The sequence below is a fragment of the Schistocerca piceifrons genome, chromosome 6 (genome assembly GCF_021461385.2).
Source record: "Schistocerca piceifrons isolate TAMUIC-IGC-003096 chromosome 6, iqSchPice1.1, whole genome shotgun sequence".
NCBI lineage: Eukaryota > Metazoa > Arthropoda > Insecta > Orthoptera > Acrididae > Schistocerca > Schistocerca piceifrons.
In genome coordinates, this window is record NC_060143.1 from 425,799,640 (window position 1) to 425,813,944 (window position 14,305).

Below are 14,305 nucleotides of genomic sequence, written 5' to 3' on the forward strand. Positions count from 1 at the left end.
AAATGTAATGTCTCATTGTATAAGTCTGAATGATTAGAATAGCTCAAACTGTACACAAATTGAAAAAAAACTTTGAATACATTTTTACATGTAGGAGAACTCACAGCAAAAAGCACTACCAAAAATACATTAAACAAAAAGTTGCTTGTACAACTTATTATCAAAGTAAAACATGGCTTTTCGTACAAAGAAGTATGTGATAAAGTATACCAAACCAAGTACTTTTAGATAAGAAAGTGAGATTGGAAATTAATATTGACAGAGACACTTTACATTATAAAACAACTTAAGCTGGTAGCAGCTGTTTGAAGTGATGACTACCAGTTTGCAACCTTGTATTACAACATAATCCATTCATAGAACTGATTGCTTGGGCAAACTGCCTGCAGTGGTGTTTATAACGCCAGGCTAATTGGTACTCCACAAGTAGTATTTTCTTCAAAGCTTACATATCACCAGTAAATTTACAGGTGCTTATTGATTAATTTTGTCTCACATACTCCAACATAATCTCCAAAATTTCTGCTGTTCATCTACATCTACATCATACTCTGCAAGCCACGTAACCATGTGTGGTAAAGGGTACTTCTGGTACCACTAACTGATCCCACCCCTTTCCCTGCTCCATTCACAAAAGGAGTGTGGTAAGAGTGATTGTCAGTAAGCCTCTGTTTTAATTCTAGTTTCTCGAATTTTCTTGTTGTGGTCATTTCACAAGACATAGGTGGGAGGGAGTAATATGACTATTCCCAGAAAATGCTCTCACAAAATTTCAATAGTAAATTTCACCATGGTGCACGATGCCTCTCTTGTAGCATCTGCCACTGGAGTTCGTTGAGCATCTATGTAACGCTCTCATGCTGACCAAACAATTCCGTGACAAAACACGCCATTCTTTGTTGGATCTTCTCTACCTCTTCAATTAGTCCTACCTGGTAAGAATCCCAGATTGATGAGCGTCACTCAGGAATCATTCAAATAAGAACCACTTCCTTCATGGATAAATTACATTTCCTGAATACTCTTCCTATGAACCTCAGTCTGGCATCTGCATTTTGTATTATTTGTTTTATGTGGTCCTTCCCCTTAAGGTCACTATGGATAGTTACTCCTAGATATTTTGTTGTAGATAGTGTTTCCAGCAATTTATCACCAGTAGTGTAGTTGCACAGTAGTGGATTTCTTTTCCTATGTACACACAATATGTTACATTTATTAACATTCAGTGTCAACTGCCAGAGCCTGTCTGTTCATCAACCCTCTGCAGTTGTTCTGCAAATTGTTACTGCCTTCTAGTACTACTGCTTTCTTATAGACAACCATATCCTCTGTGACCAGTCTTAAGGAGCTTCTGATGTGTTCTATGTAATCATTTATATACATTGTATACAGTAATGGTCCTTTCACATTTCCCTGGGGTACTCTAGAAATTACCTTTACGTCTGTCAGTTTCGTTCTGTTACAGTGGTATGTTGAGTTCTATCTGTAAGGAAGTCTTGAATCCAATCACAAATCTGGCCTGTTACTCATTAATCTCATACTTTTATCACTAAATATCAGTGTGGGACGGTTTTAAATCCAATCCTAAAGTCAAGGAACTCAGCATCAACCTGTGTGCCATTGTCTACAGCAGTACGGATCTCATGAAGGAACAGAGCAAGCTCTGTTTGCAGAATCTGTGTTGATTTTTATAGAGGAGATTTTTGTTCTCTAAAAGGTCATATCCCTCAGAGGGCTAGCAACTCTTCTGTGAATACGTGCTTAGCTACCACAGGGTATCAGTCTTTGCAGCATTACTTCCCTTTCTGTGCTGCAGGCTTATATTTTCACTATCACTCCATCCCTCTGCCTTTCCATCAGGTGGTCTTTCTTGTGTAGACCCCACTTGCACCTGGTACATGATTTAGGACCCTAGTTCTGCAGTTCACTTCAGGCACACTTTACACCTTTTCATTAATGAATACATGGTCCCCGTTGTTGGATTTGACCTGCCACCACTTTTCCAAATTTTTCAGAACTGCGAGTCCTGCAAGGAAGGTTGCCCAGTGTGATGTCTGTTCCACTTCTGTGCCTTTCCGGTGTAGCACCCTTCCTTTCCACAGTAGTAGCCCCCTGTCCACACAGGGATTGCAGTGTTGGTACCTGAGCTGAAACCTCCCAATGTAGTCCAAGGAGTATATGCCCATTGTGACTGGGGCATGGGGTCTCCGAGCAATGGACTATTGGCCAGATTGCCATTGCTGAGGGTGGTTAGTACCCATTGGGAGAGCCCCATATGAAGTGGGTCACATCCATGGGGAGAGCTGCCATACAAAGTGAGTGGCACCATGGCAGTGACTCACATGTGAAGTGGATGAAGCTTTCTCCTGCTGGTGTTCACATGGCCCCAGCAGTCTTTTCAGAGAGAAAGAACTCGTTCAACAGATACAGATACAACCCCAAAATGTTTCCTTCCCTGGCTGTGCCTTGGGAGGAACATAGAGTTAAGCAACAATCATAGAAATACTCCCCCCCCCCCCATCCAATATCTGGTTTGTACAATTACAGATGGGGTTCTTTTTTCACCATAAAGCCGTTATTCTTCATAGAGACTATAAAGGACAAGTTTGAAGAAGTTGCAACCATCTCCTAACTGAAGAGGGGATCAGTTTTGGTTAAAACACTATCTCCTATCCAGTCACGGGATTTTCTTATTTGTGACAAGCTGGGTAACATTCCTGTGACTATCATCCCCCATAATTGTCTAACATGGCTCAAGGCATCATTTTCCATCGTGGCCTCCACTGCAGTCTTATGATGAGCTATGTGCCAACTTGGATTGCCGGGCTGTACACTTTGTCCCTCATTTCCATAGGGGACAAAGGACAATAGGGTTGCTACTAGGGCCTTCATCTTGGCCTTTGAGGGTGATTTTCTGCCTGTAAAGGTCAAGATGATGTAAAACCATATATCCCCCATCCCTCTGTGCAGTGCCTCACATGTATGAAATCTGGGCACATGTCTTCACATTGTGATGCCAGCCCTAGTCTGTAGGGATTGTGGACACCCATTGCAAGTGCATGTTCCTTGTGGTCCTCCACCTGTATGCGTCAACCATGGACAACACCGTTCACCCTGCTCACCAGACTGCACTGTTTTTCAGGGAGAGGAAAAAACAACAGGAATATAAGTCTGTGGACAGACTGCCACATACTGAGAGGCCAATAAAAGTATTAAGGTCTACATCCTGCATGCATGACAATGTCATAGGCTACAGCTATGATGACAGCACCCTCTCTGCCGACAGTGCCCTCCTCCATTATGCATCCTACAGTGAAAGTGAGCACTCCAGGATGCTTGACCATGCCTGCCCCCCCTCCTCCCCCCCCCCCCCAAAGGGTTGAGGGTTCTCCTGCTAATTTCCCCACACCCATTTTGAGAGCACCCACCCACTGGCAGTGCACAGCCCTAGCCAGAGACACATCATCATCGTCTAGCTTCTCATGCCAGGAAGGGGCCCTTCGGGACACTCCCCTCTGAGGTTTCTGCCAGTCGGCAATCAGATACCAGCCAGGAGCTGAAGGAGCCACAGGCTGCTGGTCATAGGGCTTCACTAACTTTTTCAGTCCCTGAAATTAATTCAGGGAAACCTTCCCAGTCATCCATACCTCCCCTAAGAAAGGCAAAAAGAAGTTACCCAAGATAAAGGAAAGTCAAGTGGCTCCCATACCGCTGGCCGAAGTGGCCCGTGTGGTTAAAGGCACTGCAGTCTGGAACCGCAAGACCGCTACGGTCGCAGGTTCGAATCCTGCCTCGGGCATGGATGTTTGTGATGTCCTTAGGTTAGTTAGGTTTAACTAGTTCTAAGTTCTAGGGGACTAATGACCTCAGAAGTTGAGTCCCATAGTGCTCAGAAACATTTGAACCAATTTTTTTGGCTCCCATACCATCGGATCTCACGTGTTCTGCTTTTGTGGCTATGGTAGCAGTCCCACCACATAATGTGTTTCAGAACCTATGTCTGTGTGTCTTGATACCATACACTCCCAGCCGGTGGCAGCATTTGACCCTGGGACATAATCTGTCTTCTTGGTCCCTTTGTGCTCTCACAGTATGCAGATGGTATGATTTTCCAGTGGAACTGTTGCAGTGTTTTCCAACATCTGTCTGAGCTATGATCTCTGCTTTCTGCATTGCCCTTCAGGAAACTTGGTTTCCAGCAATGCGAACCCCCTGCCCTTTGTGACTGCCACAGATATTTTAAGATGCATGCCAATTATGATAGGGTGTCATGTGGATTTTGCACGTATGTTCTGGTCTCTGTATATAGCGAACCTGTGCCTGTTGATACAACTTTGGAGGCTGTGGCTGTACAGGTAAGGGTATTTCAGGATTTCACCATGTCTTATTTCTCTCCCTTCTGATGGTGGAGTGTCTTAGGACATTGGTTTCTCAGCTCCCGCTAATCTTGGGTGTCTATAGTGTCCAAAACCCTTTGTGAAGTGGAACAACAATCACTGGCCACAGTAAAGACATTGAAGACTGGCAGAACCCATTCTGTATCTCTTGAATACTGGTTACTCCACACGCTTTGGTGTGGCACATGAAACTTAGTTGGTCAGTGATCTTTCTATTTGCAGCCCTGGTCTTGTCCCATCCATCCACTGGAGCGTCCAAAATGATCTGTGTGGCAACAATCATTTCCCAATCTTCTTGTCCCTCCCTCAGAATCTCTCCCCTGGGTGCCCACCTATATGGGCTCTCCACAGTGCCAACTATTGTTGTGAGCTCCCCACTAAGTGGAGGCATTAATGAGGCCATCCAGAATACAAAAGCAGCCATTCTGGTGACAACCGACTTATCCATCCCCTGTTCTTCAGAATCCCCACGTTGGTAGGTAGTACCTCGGTGGATCTTGGAAATCAACGAGACCATTAGAGATCATAGGTGACCTCTCCAGTGCTGTAAGAAGCATCCATCAGTTGAGCACCTCATTGCCTTTAAACGGCTCTGTGCCTGGGTCTGTCACTTAATAAAGTGACGGAAGCAATAATTTTGAGAATGGTACGTTTCAACCATTAGACAGATATGCTTCCTTAGCAGCTTTGGGTGAAGATCAGATGCCTCTACAGAAACCTGTCCTCTGCAAGTGTACTTAGTATCTTCCTGAACAGTGCTTTTTTCACTGATCCAGTGCTCTGCATTTTGATCAAGTCTCTGCATCTGCGAACTATCACCCTGCCTTTCATGTCCTTAAATAGCAGTTTGAGCAGTTGCACTTATCTTTCCCTTCTTGCCACCTGGAGCCCTATAATGCTGCATTCAGTGAATGGGAATTCATCAATGTCCTAGCCCTTTTCCCTGATACAGCTCGAGGGCCGGGCCGCATGCACAACCTAATGCTCCAACACCTGTCAGTGGATTGTCAATGTTATCTCCTTACCATCGTCATCAGTATCTGGAGTGAGGGTGAGTTCCTGTCTCAGTGGTGGGAAAGGCAGGTTTGTAGTTCTCAGATGCAGAGGCTTGAGCATAAAGCAGAGCACTGTGTCAGTGAAAACAGCATCGTTCAGGGATATACCAAGTACACCTGCAGAGGTCTGGCAGTCATAGAGGCATCTGATCTTCACCAAAACGTGTGAAGGAGGTATGCAGGGCCCAATTGGTGAAACGTACTGCTCCCAGCATTCTTACTTCTGTCATTTTATTAAGTGATGGACCTAGGCGCGGAGCTGTTTAAAGGCAATGAGGTGCTCGATTAATGGATGCCACTTACAGCATTGCAGAGCCCACCCGTGATCTCTAATGGCCTCGGTGATTTCCGAGGTTCACCAAGGTGCTACCTTCCAACAAGGAGATCCTGAAGAATAGGGGATTGCTAAGTCAGCGGCCAATAGAATGGCTGCTGATGCATTCTGGACGGCCTCATAATCCCTCCATTTAGTGAGGAGTCAGCATTGTGGAGAGCCTATCTAGGGCTGGTGCCACGGGTATGATGCTGAGGCAAGGACAGGAAGATCGGGAAGTGATCGCTACCATACAGGTCACCGTGGACCCTCCAGTAGAACCCTCCGGTGAAATGGGGTAAGCATCACCTAGAGATGAACAGGTATCACCCAGTCTCACCAATGTTGCATTTAAGTTGCTTGAACACATATTGAGCTGGCAGCTGTCTTGGCTCCTTCAGTCTCTGGGTCTTCTGGCTCCATCCCAGGACAGTTTTCACCAAGGACATTCCACTGCTGATAATTTGGTTTGCCTGGAGTCTGCCATCCAGACAACTTTTGACTGATCTCAGCACCTTATTGCTGTCTTCTTCAAGTACAAAAGGCTTATGTCATCACATGGCAACATCACATCCTCACTATGTTACATGAGTGGGGTCTCTGGGACCCACTTTCAATTTTTGTCCAGAACCTCTTGTCACACCATACTTTCTGGGTTTGAGTTGGTTCTTCCCACAGTATTCACCATATGCAAGAGAATGGGGTCTTGCAGGGCTGTGTATTAAGTGTCCCTCTCTTTCTGGTGGCCATTAACAATCTAGCAGCAGCTGTATGGTCTGCAGTATCACCCTCCTTGTGTGCCGACAATTTTTGCTTGTACTACTGCTCCTCTAGTGTGAGTATTGCTTAACACTGACTGTAGGGTGCCCTTTGAAAGTCACAGTCCTGGCCCTTCACCTACAGCTTTCATTTTCCACTGCCAAGACTCGCATCTTGCATTTCTGTCATCATCGTACTATTCAGCCACAACCAAAACTTTACCTTGACGACCGGTTACTCAGTGTGGTGGAGACTTGGGACTGGCCTTTGCTGCCTGGTTGACGTGGCTTCCCCATCTTCATCAGCACGAGCATAGCTGGCTACACCTTAATACACTTCACTGCTTCAATAACACTACCTGGGGTGCATACTGCTCTACCCTTCTGCAGCTTTACTAAGCTCTGATTCTATCCTGTGTTGATTATGGGAGTCCGACATATGGTTTGACATTGTCCTCAGGATTTTGATTGCTGGACTCGATACACCACTGTAGGGTCTGACTTGCAACAGGAGCATTGCAAACTAGCCCTTTGAACAGCCAACTCGTGGAGGCTGGTGTCGCTCCACTGTGGATCAGACACCAGCAACAGCTACCAATTATGCTATACATGTTAACAGCTCCCCTAAGCATCCAACTACTGTGTCCTTTTTCCTAGTAGGGAGAGCCACCTCCTACAAGAGAGACCTTGAACTGGGGCCATGATAGCAATTCAACTACAGTGTCTCTGCTCTGAACTTCAGCTTCCCCCAATGTCACCTCTTGTCAGGGAGCAATTGCTTACACCCCCATGGCATGCTCCCCAGCCTTGGATCTGTCTCGATTTATACTTTAGACCAAAAGATTCAGTTGACCTGTTCCTGGTTGGCATCAATGTATTTCCAGATTCGGAACTGGTATACACTGATGGCTCAGTGGTCAATGGCTGAACCAGTTTTGCGTGCACACATGCAAGGTGCATCAACTATGCTCCATGCCAAATGGATGCAGTGTCTTTGTTAATTGCTGGCATTTAAAACAGCCCTTAGCCATGCTTGTTCTTGCACCAGCAAGATGTTTCTAATCTGCAGTGACTCCCTGAGCAATCTTCAGCTTAGAGACCAGTGCTACCTTCGTCACCCTGTAGTCACAGCTATTCATGACCTCCTTTCTGACATCCATCAAGCTGGATGGCCAGTCATCTTTGCTTGGACTTGCTTAAGTGATGGACCTAGGCGCGGAGCTGTTTAAAGGCAATGATGTGCTCGATTAATGGATGCCACTTACAGCATTGCAGAGTCCACCCGTGATCTCTAATGGCCTCGGTGATTTCTGAGGTCCACCAAGGTGCTACCTACCAACAAGGAGATCCTGAAGAATAGGGGATTGCTAAGTCAGCGGAAAAGTTGACTATCAGGATGCCGATTTTGGAAATGGCGATTCCAGAACTGGACATTCAGTCAACTCTACACCATCAAATGTTGGAGGTCTGGAACTTGGAATGGTACACCCTGGACTCCCCAAACAAAAGGAGATCATGATCACGTGGCTCTCTTCCCTTCAGGCTTCTCACAGGGAATTGACTGTCCTATGGGCCCTACCACCTTTTCTTTCTCCTTGTTCTTTTATGTTTGCCATTTTTGATGTTTTATCTTTCCTAAAATTTTATCATGTTGTCTGTGCTACTCGTCTTCTTGTGGTAAAGGGCAGTGAGGTGGTGCTGGTGGACAGCAGAGGATGCATCTCCCACTGCATATCATGCTCCAGGGACCTTCAACTGCATTGTGGTTAGAGTGGCACACCCACCTTACCCCCTCTCACTTTCCTCCTTGATTTTATCTCTACCTTATTGTATCTTGTTTAGAATCAAGCTTCCCAGTATTTGCCTTATGTGTCCTTCCAAGGATTATTGTTGGTTTGATACATATAGGATGAATGGACTGATGACCTTGCAGTTCGGTGCCTTAAACACCAACAATCAACCAAGTAGCCAACCAAAAAGTCATAATTCCTAAATATAAAAGGTGTTCCCCATAATTGTACAATAGATTGACATCAATGATATAGACTTATAAATATGTGCATCTGTCCTACAAGCCTTCGAGGAAAAGGGAATGATCTGTGCTTTTTCCCGTTGCTAGGTACTGTTTGTTCCTCCAGCATTGTACAAAAACTGCTGCTGAAAGAAGAGAAAGTTCTTCCCATAATCTTTGTAGATTCTTATAGGTATCTCATCTGGTCCAGATGCCTCTCCACTACTAAGTGACTGGAATTGCTTTTCTTTTCCTGTTTGGTTATCCCAGTATCTTCTGCTTTGATGTTCATAGGATGATCAAAAGGAGAGACTGTTACAATCTATCACCATGAAACAATTTCAGGAGACAGAATTCAGTATTTTGACCTTCTCCCTGTTACCTTTACTTTTTGTACCAGTATGGTCAATGAATGAATGACTAGAGGATTTCAACCACCTACTAATTTTACATAAGACCAAATCGCTTATCACCCAGTTGGATTGGCAAAATTTTACTTTCGAAGTCATTGATGACTTCTGTCACAGCTGTCCTTACACTCATTTGTGCTTTATTCAACTTTCGTTTGTCAGCTAGGTTTTGACTTCTCTTGAATCAGTGATGAAGTTCTCTTTGTTTATGTAGAATTTTTCTAACCTGGTCTTCCCACCTCTTATGGCCTTCTTAGAGCATACTGTACTTGTCTAAGGAATTTTTCCCATTTGTGCTCCACATCTTCATTCTCACCACCAAGTATTTGATGTTGACTACTCAGATACTCTGTAGTTAGTATCCTGTCACTTTTTCCAAGCAAAAATATTTTTCTATCTCTCTTAACATTCCTTGTAAAACCTGTGGTCGTAGTTGATTTCTAGCCTTGTGGTTACTGATACCTTCCTCTGTGTCAAGTGATTCAATAATGTTGTGCTCTGTTAAAGAGAACATAGGTCTTTGAGTTTCTGGCATTTATAGTGTATTCAGTAAGTTCAGATCTGTTTGTTTTAGAAGGTCTAAGACATTATCTTCACAGGTTAGTTCTGTAACTATCTGCTGAAAGTAATTTTTGGGCAAGACATTCAGAATAATGTCACCCAAATCCCTGTCTCTGATACAAATTTTAATAGCATGACTCTCCCAATCTCTACCTGCCAAGTTGAAGTCACCCCTTATTACAATGGCATGATCAGGAAAATTATTAAAGATATTCTGCAATTTCTCACTGAAGTGGCAGTCTATTAAAGCATCTCATCACCATTTTTGACCATGCTTTGATGCTTCACACATATTAATTCACATTCAGAATCTATGATAACCTCACTGGATATTATCAAATTCCTTACTGCAATAAATACACCTCCAAACAATGGTTTGTCATTTAACTTGGCCAGATTGCTAAGGCTTGAACTACCAGTTTCCTCATAAGCTTTCCTCCATGATGAATTTATTTCAATTAGGGTAGCACCTGTTTCATTACGTTTCTCTGTAGGTTCTTTCAGATTTCTGGCCACAGCATCTTGTTGTACATTAAAGACATGTTTGTAAGTTCCTGTGAAGAGCAGAGTTTAACTGTTGAGAGCCAGATATGGGTACTAAACAGTGGTAAGCTCTTTTGCCAGTCTTACATCTTCTGCTTCTTTCAGACATACACATTGACATGTATGCCTGAACTATAATTGCTCACAATGGTTTGGTTTCAATTCTGATGACACTAATACTACAGATAAACTGTTGACAATAATTCACTGTCTGGCGTAACTTCCTATCCATAAAGCATGCTAGTGCTGTTATAAGATTTTCTTATGTTGTTGATAATGTCCTATATACCTGTACCTTTTTCCCATTTTTATTTACTGAGCCCTCATATGTTTCTATTCAGACTTCCTGTTTCCCCTTTTCAGATTTTGTAGTTTGTGTCTCTTTCAGACTTCAGACATTTTGTGGTCTTACTTGTAGAATGTTACCTGTTCGTTGGTTTTCCAACATTGTTATCATGGCCACCTTTCTCTTGGCAGCCTCCACGTGGATATCCAAAGGAGAATTTAATCCAGAATATTTTACTACACTTTTTTCAATTACAGGTCACATGAGGTGGATTCCATTGCATTCTCTATCCTCATATTGTTGATCATTACACATTCTTTCATGTTATGGGCAGTTTTCTTCTGCTCTCTTTCCAAAAGGCTATTGGCAGAATAAAAATGCCTGTGTACCAGATGTCATCAAGTGCCATTACTGATTTACTGATGATTTCTATTCAGAACCTACACAGAGCCCGGGATTAAAACCCAGCACCCATAGACTACAGTGCGTAGCCAGGAAATGATTCTATGGGTAATGATAACTCTCAACCCATATTGGGCCCACAATAAATAGCCAATAATCTGACAAATCATAATATCTTCCAGAAGATTTCATAGTGTCATCCTATATTTCTGTGTCACGAGTACTGTTTACCAGACACACTCAATATGCAGTCAGAATCACTGTACCCAAGACCTCTCCTCACATGGAATATATTAATAAGTCTCATTCTTGCATGCTATGCGTGTCACATATTTGCATATTGTCCCATCATGCCTTAGTACACTAAGTGTCGCCATGACATGTTGCACTGTTTTTTATCTTTTTACCTTAAAAATCCTTTAACTTTTTGGATGTGAGTCTCGACCACTGAACTGCAAAAGTAGAACTTGTAACAGTGGATAAGTTAAATGTGTTTTAATACATACTCAACGTGTTATAGTTGTGACTTAAATTCATTACAAAATGTGGTACCATTGTGGTGAAGAAATTGTAGATGTGGAGATTATCCTATGGAGAAACAGCTGCAGAAACTTGTTGCCTTTTAAAGTGCTGTCAAGGGATATGACCATCATTGCATTAAAAGTTATCGCAGAGAGTTTTAGCTGGGATGACACTAGTGAAATATGAATCGAAGTTTTATTGTGTATTTAAACCATCATATTTCCTTTCCAGGTTGTTGAAAATAGTGGCTATGGGTCAAATAAATTTTCCTTAGTCAGAAATAATGATGGAACTGGTTCATTAAAAATAATTCAACCCCTGGATTATGAGGACATCCATGGCAATATCCTGAGGTTCCAGATACAAGTTACTGACAAGGTTCCTTTTAAATTTATGCTTGGTGTATTGACAAACTGTTTCTATGAAGTAACTAGTTTTCCAGATTCTTAATTTCATTATTTCTGTGGTTTCGTGGTGATGTTAACTTCTTATTGCATACACACTTCTTTCTTTAGTGACTGCCCTTGCATTCCTTTTTTATGAATACCAGTAGTCCAATTAGCTGTTGCAATGAATACCTATTTTTGTGAATGTTTTGAATTATATAACTTGTGAATTCACAATGTCTTAGATTATTAATCTACAGAGAGTTTATTGTATTTACTTCAAACTGCAGGGTGATAATGATACATCACGACAGTACTACACGAGATATGCTTGGGTAACTGTGAAAGTCAGAGATATCAATGACAACTCACCTAGATTTGAAAAATTTCATATTGAAATTACATTACCAGAAAACACCACAGTGGGAAAAACAGTTGCTACATTTAAAGCAAAAGATGCTGACAGGAGTGGAAATAGTAAAGTATCATACAGTATTCATTATGATTCTGAAGCATCAAGACATTTTAACATTAAAGAAAATGGCGAAGTAATTATTCAGAGGAAACTTGACAGAGAAGCTGCATCTTGGCATAAGGTAAGAACTTAACTGCACGTACTGACATAATAAAAACATATCGAAGACACACCATATGGTAACGGAAACCTAAATTGTTCGGAAACACACTACGTGGTAATGGAAACTTAAATTGCAACCAGTGGAATCTTATTTTCTTCTTTTCTTAATAATGTATCAGTATTCACAACCACGTATTTTCACAGATTAGAAATAATTCATCATAGTCGCCTTAATTCTTTTACTTTCATTGTGCCATTCTGCAATTTCATTGTGTCACGTTCATCTTTGCTGACAATTCTCATTGTCTTCTTCATCAACATCTACATCTGCACCCTGAAAACCACCGTGAGGTGCATGGCAGAGGGTACATGCCATTGTACCAGTTATTAAGGTTTCTTTCTGTTCCATTCACATATGGAGCATGGGAAGAATGATTGTATTCTAATCTTATCCGTATGATCTCTGTGTGAACAATACATAGGGGGTTGTAGTATATCCCTAGAGTAATCATTTAAAGCCGGTTCTTGAAACTTTATTAACAGACTTTCTTAGGATAGTTTACATCTATCTTCAAGAGTCTGCCATTTCAGTTCCTTCAGTATCTCCTGTGACACTCTCCCATGAATTAAACAAACCTGTGAGCATTTGTGCTGCCCTTCTCTGTATATGCTCAGTATCCCCTGTCAGTCCTATCTGGTACAGGTCTCACACACTTGAGCAACATTTGAGAATGGTTTGCATAAATGTTTTGTAAGCAATCTCTTTAGTAGACTGACTGCACTTCCCCAGTATTCCACCAATAAACCGAAGTCTATCACCTGCTTTACCTGTGAGTGAACCTATGTGATCATTTCATTTCATAACCCTATGAAGTGTTACACCCAGGTATTTGTATGAGTTGGCCAATTCCAACAACAACTCTTTGATATTGTAGTCTTAAAGATATCTCAGAGACTCAAGATGTTCTAATGGTAGATTTAAAACATTTCATCCATTCTTAGTTTTTCGTAGCTACCATCTTATAGCAGAACCACAGGGGAAATTAATTTAGTCAAGGAATACTTTAAAAAGAGAGTAAAATAACAGGTGCCTAACATTATGACAATTCTGACTGCGGATCTATAATTGATGGGAAAAATTCATGTGCCAGAATGAAATAGACATGTACAGATATTCCTGTTTACTTGTACTACTTTTAGATATAAGTACTAATTATGCAGTTTAAAAGTGACACAATGTTGAACTGTTGAATAATCTAATTAGGTAAGGAACCACCTGGCATACATAGACAGCAGGTATAAATAGGATGAGAGTATTCTTGTGGATAATTTCTTTCTTTATAAGTACCAGTAATTTTTGTACCGCAGAGCAGGAGCTATTTTTGCAACAAACTATATGGGTTTAGATTAAAACCGTGTCTTTTGCAGGCAGTGTTCTGAACCAGCTGAGTTTAAAAACAGTGCATACTATGTTGCATAATGAAAGATTAATTCAGAAAACAATCCCTAGACTAGGGCAAGGCCACTTCTCTGTTATTCCCTTTCACTCAGGAATGTAAGCCCAGCAAGGTGCGGAAGTGGTACTGTGAAAAAAGATAAGTTATTGGTTGAATTCAAGCTGAAAGATTTCAAGTACTGCACACATCATTAATGGGTTATTTTCAGTTGATTCACATTACTAGCGGAATTTGTTTCCAAAAGAGTCATTTCCACCCACTAGGTAACTGATTTTCATAGTATTCACATAAATTCTTCTGACTGGGAGCCATAAATACAATGCCACAGTCCATGGGCCGTCATCTAGCTATTCCTAATCTGTTTTGAGGCTCAGGTAATTCAAGTCCAATATTTTCATATTGAGGAGAAAAGAAATTTGTGGCACATACTGATTTAAAAAAGAGATAAGTTGACAGGACACCTCCTGAGGCAAGAAGAAACTGAAGCTTGCACAGGATAAACTACTGTGATGAAAATTGGCAACTGCTGTTTTCGGGAAAGCAGCAAGTTTATCCCATATACTTATTTTTCTCAAGTCAAACTATTATTTTTCATTTATATCATTCCTGAACAGAACTTTATTACAA

At 41.8% G+C, this 14,305-nt stretch overlaps 1 protein-coding gene across 1 annotated transcript in view; it reads left to right on the plus strand.

Moving 5' to 3' along the window:
* The window catches only part of LOC124803361 (neural-cadherin-like), a 333,705-nt gene that overhangs the window by 181,540 nt on the left and 137,860 nt on the right, over nucleotides 1-14,305 (plus strand). The window contains 2 exon segments of the mRNA XM_047264547.1: nucleotides 11,490-11,636; nucleotides 11,935-12,240. Of these exon segments, the coding sequence (XP_047120503.1) occupies nucleotides 11,490-11,636; nucleotides 11,935-12,240 (453 nt within the window).